Genomic DNA, 14,673 nt, shown 5'->3' with positions numbered 1-14,673 from the left:
ATGAAGTTTTGATCGATAAGTTCTCAAACTATATTGATATTTTTGCTGCAACTCATAGCAAGTTTGCTTCGGCTGCGGTCGTGGTACCACGCCTTTGCAATAAAACATACAAATAAAAATAAAATCAAAGTGAATAATAACATAAAACTATAAAATAAAATCGTTACTTAATATTTTGCCTACATGATTAAAAACAGTCAATTCATTCAAATAGTGAGAAAAATATTAAATTGAATATAATTTTAGTGAATATATTTCGACTAACTTTAATAATTATATTTTAAAAAAAAAATAGGTACGTTAACTTAATGATATAGTGTTGAGCAGGTTATTTGCAATTATCGAGTCGAAAGTTTTAATTATCGACATTTTTAGAATAACCAGGATGTGATTACAAAAAAAAATGGTGTATAAATCGATGGAAAATTAAATTAAACATGCATATTAGTTTTAAAAACGAAACAATCCTATCATAATCAAAAATTATAAATATTTTTATTTAATCTCGCCAAAATGGATGCCTGCAGTTACAAAGAAGTGAAAAGTGTCGATTTCGTGCAAAAGGAAAACGAATCGATGAAATCGGTATTAAAACAGGTATGTGCGAGTAACTTTTTTTTCTTACACCCTTCATAAATAATATAGACACATTAAACTTTTTTTTATGCGTAACCTGTGGGTAAGTGGAGGATAAATTTGACAATTGCGGACCAATTTTTTTTTTTTTATATTTTTTATATTTAATGTACAGGAAGGTACCTACGGTACATCTCACACAACAGCATCTCATATCGATAAAAAGAAAAAGGAGAAAGGCTTTTGCACTTTTCAATACTAAGCAAGTATAGTACGAGTATAGTTAGTATAGTTTGACGGCCGATTAGCGCAGTGTGCAGCGACCCTGCTTTCTGAGTCCAAGGCCGTGGTTTCAATTCCCACAACTGGAAAATGTTTGTGCGATAAACATGACTGTTTTTCAGTGTCTGAGTGTTTATATGTATATTATAAGTATTTATGCAGGTATATTATTCATTGAAAAAATATTCATCAGTCAACTTAGTACCCATAACACAAGCTACGCTTACTTTGGGGCTAGATGGCGATGTGTGTATTGTCGTAGTATATATTTATATTTATTTATTTATAGTAATTAACATACTATAAGTAGCTTTACAAAGTCTTAAGTCAAAATCAAATATTTCTTTATACAAAATTGCATATCATCCTGTAATCAGCCCACTACAGGGCAAGGGTATCCTTTCACAGTGAGAAGGGTTTAAGACCACAGCCCACCACGCTGGCCCAATTGGTGGACACCTTTTTTTTTTTTTATTAACGATAGGCCAGCGCTTGATTACAATCATGCCCGTGAGCACGTTTATTACTTTTGTTCTTGCCATAAGTATTTGTAATTTTTTTTTTGTGTGTTGTTTGCAAAATTATCGAACTTGTTTTTTGGGAGATTATTCGCTTTGTCGGGAGTCGGGAGGACATACAAAAATTCGGGAGAATCCCGCCAATTTCTGACCGTATGGCAACCCTAGTTCACATCTCAGCGGCACGTATCAGGAACGTGGATAAAAAACGTTTCGTGCGTGTTGATGGAATATCAACTACATAAAGATGCCACCGCTCACGGTGTCTCGCTGTTCTGTGGTAGAACGGGGAAGGAGGTTGAGGATGCTTGCACAGACTTGAGATCCGTAGCACAGGGAGCGAGTAGTAATGTAGACTCCCACAGTCTGATAGCGCGCATGCTCTCCAGTGAAGAGGAATGGCAAAAATATGCACAAATGCTAAGAAACATTATGGTGAGGAGAGAGGAACGAGAAAGAGATGAGAAGGAAAAGAGAGAAAACACTTAAAGAAGGTCGGCATGAAGTAATGCCCAGCGGTTCCGTGCAGACCTGGCAGATAGGGGGGGTTGTTTTAGTCCGTGCAAGTCGGACATGCCCTGCCATAAGGCAGAAGTCCGAAGGGATTTTTTCCTCCTCGTTTAAATAAATAAAAAAAGAACGGGGAAGGAACAACAACCACAACCTAATGGTAGGATGGTACTGGCCAGGGAAAGTTCGATGAGAATTCCCGATGAAGCGGTAATAGCCCAGTGGGTAGGACTTCGACTTCACTTACGGTGAGGCGAGTTCGAATCCCAGCACGCACCTCTAACTTTTCTAAGTTATGTGCGTTTTAAGTAATTAAAATAACACTTTCTTCAACGGTGAAGGAAAACATCGTGAGGAAACCTGAGAGTTCTCTATAATGTTCTCAAAGGTGCGTGAAGTCCACCAATGGGTCAGCGTGGTGGACTACGGCCTTAACCCCTTCTCATTGTGGGGGGGAGACCCGTGCCCTGTAGTCGCCCGTAATGGGTTGATATGATGATGAATTCCCAAATTGCCTTCCATCTGCGGCCGATTTCCGCAGTATAGTCCACGGCCGTGGGTTCGATTCCCACTACTGGAAAATGTTTTTGTGATGAGCGTGAATATTTTTCAGTGTCTGGGTGTCTATCCCTACTAATATTATAAATGTCAATGTAAGTTTGTTTGTTACGCTTTCACGCAAAAACTACTTAACCGATCCTCATGAAACTTTGTACACATATTCTTGGAAGTGTTGGAAGTAATATAGGATACTTTTTATCCCGACATTAAGCTCGGTTCCTTTGGGAGAGGAGATTTGTGTTTGACGATTTTACACCATAACTCAGACAAATTATAAACGATTTAAATAATTATTTTTCTACTATAGAGATTATAATGTGTTTTATTTTGCCCAAACTGTGATTGGAGATAGAGGGCAGAACTCCTCAGCGGACAGCAGCAAACCCCTCATTTAATGCTTAGCGATACTGAATGCTTTATCTTAATATAAATTTAATGCCACATCAAAAAACAAAATCAAACGCAGACGAAGTCGCGGGCAACAGCTAGTAACTCATAAAAATATTCATCAGTCATCTTAGTTCCCATAACACAAGCTACGCTTACTTTGGGGCTGGATGGCGATGTGTGTATTGTCGTAGTATATTTATTTATTTATTTATACTGCGCCGGGGAGATCGTCAAAATGGCGATTAGACAATAATACATTTATAGGTTAAATATGCAGATGTGACCAATTCGAGACGCGGCGCCCAACGTAAAGAATATTAAAAATGTCATGAAAAAAAAGTATTCAAAACACTCCAACATCTTGCTGACAATGTTGCATAATTAAAAATAATATATTTTTATACATTTTCCTGCTACTTCGTTCGCTTCGAATTACTTATACAATTCTACATAATATAAATTTTAATCCCCCATTTCTCATGGTCTGCAATACTTGTAGTATATTTTATGACGACCTCTGGATTTAAGTTTGAGTTCCCAGACGGGGCAGTTCGGGAATTTATAATTTCCGAATTCACTCTGGTCTGATAGCTTCGGTCGTGGCTAGTTACCACTCTACCGACAAAAGACGTGCCGCAAAGCGATTTAGCGTTCCGGTGCGATGTCGCGTGGAAACCGATTTGTGATATGGGTTTAATATATATATTTTAAACTCTTCGAGCCAGTTTCCTTACCTTACCTAGAACAAGAACAAATTATGGTAAGAAATCCCTTACCTTTGAAGGCGCCAAATTTTATAATAAAATACCTATACTTATAAAAAAATGTAAACTCATTCAATGTATTCAAAAATAAATTAGCTTCTTATATATTAAGTAATACCAATAAATTTAAAGACGAATACATTGAATGAGTAGATAATAGTAAAATTGAATTAAGTTTAGTCTAATGGCGAAGTGTATTAATTTATTATAGAAAACTAAGTTTCCTATGTAAGTGACTTAGGTATTTTTATGGGAATAAATGTCTTTAAACCTATTTTCCAGTTGTGGGCTCGATTCCCACAACCTGGAAAATGTTTGTGTGAAGAACATGAATGTTTTTCAGTGTCTGGGTGTTTATATGTATATTATAAGTATTTATGTATATCTTCTTCTTCTATATATATATATATAAAAGAGAAAGTGTGTGGGTATTTTCCGTATAGGCTCCGAAACGGCTGGACCGATTTCAATGAAACTTTCAGGGAATCTCCTGATTTGATCTCCAGGATTGACCTGGCGAGTAATCTTGTAAAGTTTGGTGACGATCGGAGCACTCCTATTTTTGAACTGTCAAACTGTCAAATACAGCTTTTATTTACTATGATGATATTCTATTGTTGGGTGTACATGGGTGTTGATAATGATCTTCACCCGCTCGAGAAGAGAATGAATACGGAGAGAAATAAATGATTTAATATATTATGAGACTTAAATTAAAAAGTTAATGATGTAAGTTAATTGTTTAAATAAAACAAAGCAAAATCTAGCCCGGCGAAGCGGGCTGGGTACGCTAGTTATTCATAAAAATATTCATCAGTGATCTTAGTACCCATAACACAAGCTACGCTAACTTTGGGACTAGATGGCGGTGTGTGTATTGACGAAGTATATTTATTTATTTATAATATAACTGTTATATTCCTTAACAGGTTAGCCCGCTACCATATTAAACTGCATCATCACTTACTAGTGAGATTGCAGTAAAGGTCTAACTTGTAGTTTTTTTTTTTGATAAAATATTGTAGTAAATACTATCTGTTAGGAGCTTTGTATAGGTTATTTTTTTCAATCCATCACCGGCCCACTGCAGGGCACGGGTATCCTCCCATAAAGAGAAGGGGATAAGACCGTAGTCCACCACGCTGGCCCAGTGCAGATTGGTGGACTCAACGCACCTTTGAGAACACTCCGGCATGCAGGTTTCCTCGCGATGTTTTCGTTCACCGTTGAAGCAAGTGATATTTTAATTACTCAAAACGCACAAACACACTGAGCTATAACCGCTATCTATTTGTTGCTAGTGGCGAAACCAAAACGCTCAAGGTCGTCAGAAGTTATTTTTAACCCCCGATGCAAAAATAACGGGGTGTTATAGTTTGACGTGTCTGGTGTGTTTGTGTGTGAGTGTGTATGTGTGTTTGTCTGTGGCATCTTAGCTGCCGGAATGGATGAACCGATTTTGATTTTGTTTTTTTTTTTTGTGTGATGAAAATCGGTCCAAGATGGCCGGCGCCACAAAATGGCGGACTACAGATTTTTTTCACATCACTCTCCATAATTATTGGTTTCAATTAGGCCTAAATATAATTCCAAATAGTAAAAACATAATATTAATTACAAAATAGCATTAATATTTACAAAATATAATCTCCCTCCGTAATTATATAAAATAAAAGTTCTTGACTAGTAGAATACTGTGACAAATTTTAAATCCAAGATGGCCACCACCAGATAATGGTGTATTGCATCTATATGAAAACTGTAACTGGAAGATTTCTGTACATTTAAAATATTTTGAAAATTTTGACCGGGGGATGTTTTATAATCTAACTAGCTGTAGCCCGCGACTGTCTTCGTTTGATTTTGTTTTTTGATGTGGCATTTTATTTAGTTGTAATTCTAAAAAAATTTAAAGTTTTCAGTATCGCTAAGCCTTAAATAAGGGGTTTGCTGCTGTCCGCTGAGGAGTTCTGTCCTCTATCTCCAACCACATTCATCAGATCTACACAAAGTTTGGGCAAAATTAAACACATATTATAACCTATAGTACAAAAATAATTATTTAAATCGGTTATAATTTGTCGGAGTTATGGTGTAAAATCGTCAAGCCAGAGGGGCCCAAAGGAACCGAGCTTAATGTCGGGATAAAAAGTATTCTATATTGCTTCTGAAACTTCCAAGAATATGTGTACAAAGTTTCATGAGGATCGGTTAAGTAGTTTTTGCGTAAAAGCGTTACAAACAAACTTACCTTGACATTTATTATATTAGTAGGGATAGGGATAGGGAAGTAGGGATAGGAATTTCAGTAGATAATAATAAGATTTAATCTTATGAAATGTTTTATTAGGCTAGCGATACTGAATACTTTAAATTTTTTTAGAACTACAACTAAATTGAATGCCACATCAAAAAACAAAATCAAACGCAGACGAAGTCGCGGGCAACAGCTAGTAAAATATAAATAAAGTAACTTCTCAATTATGGAATAATTATGGAAATAGGTTCATAAGTTTACGAGTTAATCGAAAACAAAAATACATATCGTTCGTCTTTGTAATATCAAAGTAAAGAAGTAGAAATATAGATATCTTTACGTTGCGTTTTTTATAATGGAATAGAGGAGTGCTGATTATGTATCGATAGCATATTTTCCTGCTATTAAATGATAATAAAATTATAGCCCACAGTCTACAGTGATCTTAGATTTTTCCTTATCTAGATAAACAAATACAGTTTGTGGTGTAATTAACAATATTTATAACGACCTGCTAATTTGCGGTTGCGATCGATGTGATAAGAGTAGTGTTGCCCAAATGCAAGAACAAGACGAGACTTAGCCAGTCTTGGTCTTGGTCTTGCGCCAATACACCTGGTCTTGGTCTTGGTCTTGGTCTTGCGCTCCCAGTCTTGGTCTTGGTCTTGGTCTTGCAGCAAGAGTCTTGCAAGTCTTGCAATTACCTATTAGTCTATTACTATTTATTAAAGTTTACTTTAAATCTTAGAAAAACGTATTAGAATTGGAACATTGTGAGCTTGAATTAACATAGCCATAGTAAAGATCAAGCAGATTAATAAATAACTGAAGATTTGATAAGAAATTCGAAAAATCAACTGACCTATATGTCGTTTTCCATGGAAGTAACTGTTTCTTAATAAACATTTATGATTTATAAGCTTACATTTGCTAAAACATGTAAAAAAACAAATTAATTACAATAACTTGACTGTATTTTAAAGAACAATACTTTTCTGTATAGAAAGAGATTGAACCCTCAACTTATAAGAAATTTAATAAGAGTTTTACGATTTATCATTTATTTGAATAAAAAATAAAATACAACACAAATCAACAGCTTTATCATTAGGTTATGATACTTTATATCAATTCTTTTGACCAAGAATTAATACAAAGTAACCATCTGGCTGACTCATCACTTAACCTATTTCTATGTTTTCTAATTACTAATGATGCTTTAGAAAATAACCTCTCAGCAGGTACTGAAGTTGCAGGTACTGAGAGAAAATCACGGGCCATTTTCGATAAAATCGGATACTCTGTCTCATGCGTCCTCCACCAATCTAAAATCACCAATCTGAAACTTATTTATTCTTTGGAACACCTGTAGGTACTATTAAAATTCGAAATTATTTTGCATGAATAGTGTCAAATGTTATGATTTCGGCGCGGCGGCAACGATTGTTTTAGATTTCAAAAGAAGCCGCCGGCGCGTGTATCATAACCATGTACATCCGAAAAGCGGCAAATTTCTTTGAGAAGTAAGTACAAAACCTTTGATGCCGCATTATCAAAGTGCCGATGGTTAAAACATAACTATGCATGCACTCAGTTTGATTTTAATAGATATTTTTTTATTCGCTATGTTTATGGTATTAGTCGTAATGCGCATAGGTCCAGTTTTTCATATTCTTTGATATAGTTTTTTGCGTCTCATAGAATTCCTAAGCGTACCTACCTACCTATACACCGAACTGTTACACCTAACTACTCCGTGAAATAGCGCTAAGGCCTAGCTGCAAGACGCAAGAGTCTTGCAGGCTATGTCTTGTTCTTGCTCAAGTCTTGCACGCTCAGTCTTGGTCTTGGTCTTGCTAAAAATACGCGGTCTTGTTCTTGGTCTTGGTCTTGCAAAAACGCAAGAACAAGACCAAGACTGCAAGACCAAGACTGAATTTGGGCAACACTAGATAAGAGGGCCAGAATTAAGAACGTACAGAACCATTCAGCCATTGTGACGGCCGATTGGCGCAGTTTGCAGCGACCCTGCTTTCTGAGTCCAAGGCCGTGGGTTCGATTCCCACTGCTGGAAAATGTTTGTGCGATGAGCATGAATGTTTTTCAGTGTCTGGGTGTTATGTGTTATATGTATATTCTAAGTACTTATGTTTATTATTTATAGAAAATATTCATCAGTCATTTTAATACCCATAACAAAAGCTACGCTTACTTTGGGGCTAGATGGCGACGTGTGTATTGTCGTACATTTATTTATTTATTATTATTATTTATTTGGTTTGAGATATATCCCCTGTGGAACGCAGCATTGCGACAATGCTGCTTTGGCGGCCGATTGGCGCAGTGGGCAGCGACCCTGCTATACCCTGTGTCTGGCTGTTTATATAAATATAAATAAATAAATATACTACGACAATACACACATCGCCATCTAGCCCAAAGTAAGCGTAGCTTGTGTTATGGGTACAAAGATGACTGATGAATATTTGTATGAATAACATACATAAATACTTAGAATATAAACACCCAGACACTGAATAACATTCGTACTCATCACACAAACATTTTCCAGTAGTGGGAATCGAACCCACGGCCTTGGGCTCAGAAAGCAGGGGCGCTGGAAACTGCGCCAATCGGCTGTATATGCATATTCTAAGTATTGATGTATATTATTTATAGAAAATATTCATCAGTCATTTTAATACCCATAACACAAGCTACACTTACTTTGGGGCTAGATGGCGGTGTGTATTGTCGTAGTATATTTATTTATTTGCTTAGCGGCAGCATTAAACATGGTTGTAGTGCGGACGAGCTCTGTGACAAAAAGCTCTCATAATATCAAGCCATACCGGTCCACTAAAGAGCTCTCCTTCTGGCCAAGAGCTGTTTGGAAATAACACTAGCATCCGCTTGGTCCGACATTTATCACGTTAAAAAATGTGTCAGCCGTCACGGGACGCCTGGCAGATGTGAAACGTTGAACTGTTTTATTTTTAAGTTATATGCGAATATAAAATACGATATAGATTACCACAGGAATAATGTAAAGCGTACTGAAAAGATAAAGCATTACAAATATTTGTTAAAAACAAAATCAATTTAATAAATTTAAAATGCATATAAAAATTTTCGGAACCGACAGGATTAAAAGTAGATCGAAACTGCAACGTTTCCTACTAGATGACGCTACAGTCGCTATAAGACTGATGTGAAATGCATGTACTAATTTTCGGCAGCGACGCTAGGAGAGCCGTAGATTAATTGGTGAAAGCGCTCAGGCCGCGATTGCCCGAGAGTCGCAGTTTCAAATCCTGTCGGTTCCGAAATTTTTTATATGCATTTTTAAATTTATTAAATTGATAATTCCTCCATGTGTGGGTAAAAACACTCATAGAAATTATAAAATAAACATAATTAAAAAAAGAAAAAAATAATTTATTTGAAATTGCGACAACTCAACTACGTACATACATTCGATTATATAGCGTGGCGATGCGTCGCCACGTTCTGTGTCGCCACGCCAACAATCAGGTTTACCTTCCGCCTTATGGAAGGTAGAGGTAAGGAGAGTCATCTTATATGGGAGAAAAGTTGAAAAAGTGTCCAGTTGTATGCGCTAAATAACAGTTCAAAAATCCTCCACAATGGCGCTGGTGGATGCACAGGGTATGGTATGAATGTAGCAATCGTAGATGAATTGAAGTATGCCGAGTTAAAAAATTTAATGTCATTATCGACTAAAGTAGTTAATTATTGAGAATTTCAACAACTTACGTTGTACAAAATATTGTGGAAAATATAACCTTACTTCCTTGTTTATTTTTCAAGCCTACTCTAACAATATTTGGTTTGGCGCTTCTTTTAAGAGTTACCTTGATGCAAATGTGGCGCCATCCTAATTTAATACATTTTGACGACACTTTTTCATATACACAGATGATCCTCCTTACCTCTACCCTCCATACTCCGCCTATAGATGTTTCACATCAAAAAGTACTTAGTATAGCTTTTATTTCTTGCAGATACTGATTAGCAGTGCGGTGTGGGCGCAATTCTTTATGGGCGGCATGTGCGTTGGAGCGCCCACTGTGTTCATACCGCAAATACGGAAGGAGGCCAACAACACGGCTGTCATCGACGAAGAGATGGGCTCTTGGCTCTGTGAGTTTGACATCTGTGTGCTGAATGCTAGATTTCTCAGCTATTCGATCGCGTAAAAGTTAACTGGGTAGAAGGCACTAGTCATCATCGTCATATCAACCGATAGACGTCCACTGCTGGACATAGGTCTTTTGTAGGGAGTTCCAAATTCCACGGTTCTGTGCCGCTTGGATCCAGCGGCTACCTGCGACGCGCTTAATGTCGTCTGTCCACCTCGCTGGGGGTGGACTAACGCTGCGCTTACCAGTTCGGGGCTGCCATTTCAGCACCTCGGGACCCCAACGTCCATCCTTTCTTCGAACTATTTGCCCGGCCACTTCAGCTTCGCGACTCGTTGAGCTATAACGCGTCGGTAACTCTGGTTCTTCTAATTCCAAATTTCTGATTCGATACTCCGAGCATAGCTCTCTCCATCGCCCGCTGAGTGACTCTTAGCGTTTTAATGAGGCCCATAGTTAAAGACCATGTTTTACGACAAAGAAGAAAAGTTAACAATGATTTGTATGGCGCCGAAAGACCGCCATCTTTGGTCCCTAGATCTCAGTTCGCTGTAGTGCCATGTGTGTAAAGATATTCAATGCAATCCTAAAATCAAAAGCCGTATTGCCGTAAAATTTAAAAATACATTGAAAAAGTGGCTATTGAGCAATGTATTTCATTCAATTGATGAATTTCTGCAATTTAAGCCTCAGAACTAGATTGTTTATATATAATGTTGTATGTTGGGGTTGCCTGACTGGATATACTTAATAGTCTATCAGAGAAACACTTCGGATCAATATTATTTACTAAAAAATAGTGCATTAATACGGCCGATTGGCGCAGTGGGCAGCGACCCTGCTTTTTGAGTGCAAGGCTGTGGGTTCGATTCCCACAATTGTGTGATGAAATTGAATGTTTTTCAGTGTCTGGGTTTTTCATTAAAATTTTCATCAAACATCTTAGTACCAGCAGCTACGCTTTCTTTGGGGGTAGATTGCGATGTTTGTATTGTCGTAGTATATTGATTTATTTAAATACATCCGTAAGTCCTTTTTTTTTGATAATTATCGTCATCTTATATTTATAATTTAACAATTACACTAAACTGGGACTGTTTACTAACTCAGAAAATTTTGTTTTTTTTTTCGTAACGTTTAGCAGCTGAATCTTATTTATTAAATTTTCATTACAGTTTCCACCAGCGGCTTCGCAATGTACCCTTGGCTGATCATCCTGCCCCTTTTCACCAAACGCTACGGCCGGAAGTTGCCCCAAATCATCACATCTCTAGCTTCCATGGCGATCTTCATCATCCTCTACTACAGTCAAAGCGTCATTCACATCCTCATATCAGAAGTCCTGCAAGGGTTTTTGTACGCTGGCAATGTAACTGTCAGAATCTTAGTCGTCACAGATTATACATCGCCAAAATACCGCGGGATATTCTTGGCTATAAAATCAGCGAGCTTCTTCTGGGGTATATGGGTGGCGAACGCTATAGGCACGTTTTTCTATTGGAAGAATATAGCTATACTCGGATTTATATGTGCTGTTTACACGTTAAATGTTCTGCTGTGGCCCGAATCGCCTTACTGGCTGGCCAGTAAGGGACGTTTTGACGAATGCAGGAAATCCTTCAGACAGATTCACGGTATTAACGTGAAATCCGAACGGGAATTAAAGGAATTGATCAAAGTGCAAACCGAAAGGTTTAGAATAGAAAACGAATATGGGAAAATGGGTGTCCTGGAGATGGTTAGGAGCAGTGAATTTTACAAACCACTTTTGTTATCAGCTGTAGCGATAATACAGTATCATTTATCCGGCAAAGTGGTGATCAGTTTGTATATATTGGATATATTCAAAAATATAACTGCGAACGAATGGTCAGCCTACATCGCCATGTTAATTTTGGATGGTGTGACAGTTTTTGGAATGTATGTCGGATCTTTCTTGTCAAGGGTACTAAAACGTAGGACTTTATACATGAGTTGCTCGTTTACTGGTATAGCGTTCCTATTAACGATATCGTTATATTTGTTTATGGTTAGATTGAATCTGTTGGGTGAGAATCATTTCGTTACAATAGCTCTGTTATGTTTGTATTCTATATCGATAAGCTGCGGTCCGTTGATTTTATCCATATCTCTATACGGTGAATTAATACCGCAGAAGTTTCAAGCGATATCATATACATTGGTTTCTTTAACATTTGGTATTTTCTATTCCACTTTAATAAAAGTCTCGCCGAGTATATTCAGGGCTTTCGGTATCGATGGAACTTTTCTTTTCTATGCCATTACATGTGCTCTTTGCACGATTTACCTTTTCCTTTATTTGCCTGAAACTAAAAATAAAACGCAACAAGAAATAGAGGCGTATTTCAAAGATAAGAACGAAATTATTCAAAACGATAATACCTCTGCAGTTTTTCTCACGAATAAGACATAATGCTACGTTTATCTATACTTAAAAAATAATTAAAACGCATATTTTGTTTATTTTAATTTTGTATTAACTACCTCTGATTTAACTTACAGTATCATAATTTGAACAATTTGGTACATCTAAATAAAAGTTTAAATTTTCCGGTATGATTTTTATAACAATATATATATTACTAGCTTTTGCCCGCGGCTTTGCTCACGTCAAGTAAAATTTTTGATTTGGTAAATTGTAACTACAAAGTTAAAAGAAAATGTCTCGCTGCAAATAGAAAAATATGAAGGTAAATTACTTAGAAAATCAGAAACTTTCGTAGAAATTTTCATCCCCTATTTGATGCCCTTGGAGTTGGAATTTTTAAAATTTGTGAAACACGTATCTATTTTTTTTATCGAAAACCTAAAATGAAAGTTTCATTGATGTAATTTGAAAAATAAATTTTATGTAAACTTTCATCCCCCATTTCACCCTCTTAGGGTTGGAATGTTCAAAAATCCTTTCTTAGCAAAATTTCAGCCCTATCCGTCCAGTGGTTAGAGCTGTGCATTGATAGATCAGTCAGTCAGTCAGTTTGCCTTTTATTTATAAAGATACATCTAAATAATTTGTGAAGTTTTCACATATTTGTAGTTGCTATGTGTGTGATAAAAAAAAAATCAAACAAATAAAAAATTGTGTTAACTAAATAAACGTTTAATTTTTTATCGGTGTGTCTTCTTGACTGTTTGTCTAGGGTAAATTTAGGAATCGCTGTACCTGGCTGTACTAATTTTGATGGGTCTTTCACACGTTGGTAGGAATATACACATGATTAAATAGTAAAGGCTTATTCGTATATAGTATATCGAGCGAAGTTATAAATTGCATCGTACAGATTTTTCTTGCTTAAAGTTCATTTTTGACGTGACAACGTCTTATAATTCGATGGAGCCGGCTGCACGCACGAAAAAACATGACGTATGCGGCGTTACCTCGCTCTGAGGCGTTCCATTCAAGGCTTGAAGTGCAAGCGAGAGCGCGGAACGAGCGACAAAGAGGCACAGTCGGCCTCCGCGTTCGACATCATTCTTATTTATTTCTTATGTGTGTGGGAGAAAAAAAAAATAATAAAAAAAAACTAAACAGTACACAATGCATATCAATGAAGATATGACGCTATTCTAACGATTGCACTTTTATTAATTTAGATAATAATTCGTAGCATTAATAAATTAACATACCCTAATACCTCCGTGTAGTAAATAGTATATTTTAATATAACCTCTTTTTATATTTAATGTAATTATTATTAATGAATACAATACGATTAACTCGTGTAAGGCTTTTGATAACTTTAATAATAAATAACATCATAAAAATGGTATCAACATGTCTGGAACCATTTAATTTTGTTTTGTAAATTTTTATTTTCTTTAATTACATTATTTAAGTAGATGTTTATCATATTCATAGGTATTAGAATAGTACTTATCTAAGTAACTTTGTAAATTTTAATAAAATTATATTTCGTTTTAATACAACTTTTTTTTCAAAGTACAAAACTTTCACTACTATAAAATTCAAAATATAAACTCAAAAAAAAAATACTTCATTATGTTGTAAAAATACTACTTGTTTTTTACGCAAAATTTTAATGCACTTTGCGGAACACAACGACTTCAAATCGATGGCATAACAGCTTTTTAAATAGGAGTGATCTTTGAAGGTAAAAGACCAATCTTTCTGGTTTTGTAACATTTCTAGAGAGTTTGTCATTAGCTTTTTTAAATAAGTGTATATTTAATTCATGGCAAAGTTAGTACCTCCAAACTTCAAAAGTTAGCTCATAATAACTGCAACTACCTAGTCCTCAGCCCAATAAATTGCTGAATGATTTAGTTCAATACAGGTAATAAAAAATAATTATTCTTGCTCAGAATTCTGGCTAAATGGATATCCGCTTTTACCACTCAGTTGCCGATAGAAAGAAAAATTACGAAGAAAATGTTGGGATAAAATAAATAATAGGTAAATACGGTTTATGTAAATAGTAAGTACTTACTGATTATTTACCTACTCTAAATGAAGGTGTAGGTTTTTTTTTCTTCTGGCGTTACACAGATTAGCCAATGTCAGGTATTAGATATAGGTACTTTAGTAAAATATTAAAAAAAAAACTGTGAACTCAAGGACTCTTGTTCGAAATTTTCTTTGCAGAATTTCACCGTGAGTGAATTTCGTTGAT

General features: G+C 36.0%; 1 protein-coding gene across 1 annotated transcript; it reads left to right on the top strand.

Moving 5' to 3' along the window:
* Positions 1 to 64: 64 nt before the first annotated feature.
* Positions 65 to 12,620, top strand: LOC120635855 (facilitated trehalose transporter Tret1-like). Its single transcript, XM_039907048.1, has 3 exons — positions 65 to 597; positions 9,884 to 10,022; positions 11,197 to 12,620. Exons 1-3 carry the CDS (start codon positions 514 to 516, stop codon positions 12,453 to 12,455), a joined length of 1,482 nt encoding a protein of 493 aa, XP_039762982.1. The 5' UTR covers positions 65 to 513; the 3' UTR covers positions 12,456 to 12,620.
* The last annotated feature ends 2,053 nt before the right edge of the window (positions 12,621 to 14,673 follow it).

The sequence above is a fragment of the Pararge aegeria genome, chromosome 27, assembly GCF_905163445.1.
Source record: "Pararge aegeria chromosome 27, ilParAegt1.1, whole genome shotgun sequence".
Lineage (NCBI taxonomy): Eukaryota > Metazoa > Arthropoda > Insecta > Lepidoptera > Nymphalidae > Pararge > Pararge aegeria.
Note: the sequence above shows the minus strand (reverse complement) of the source record. Positions and strands in the feature narration are given on the sequence as shown.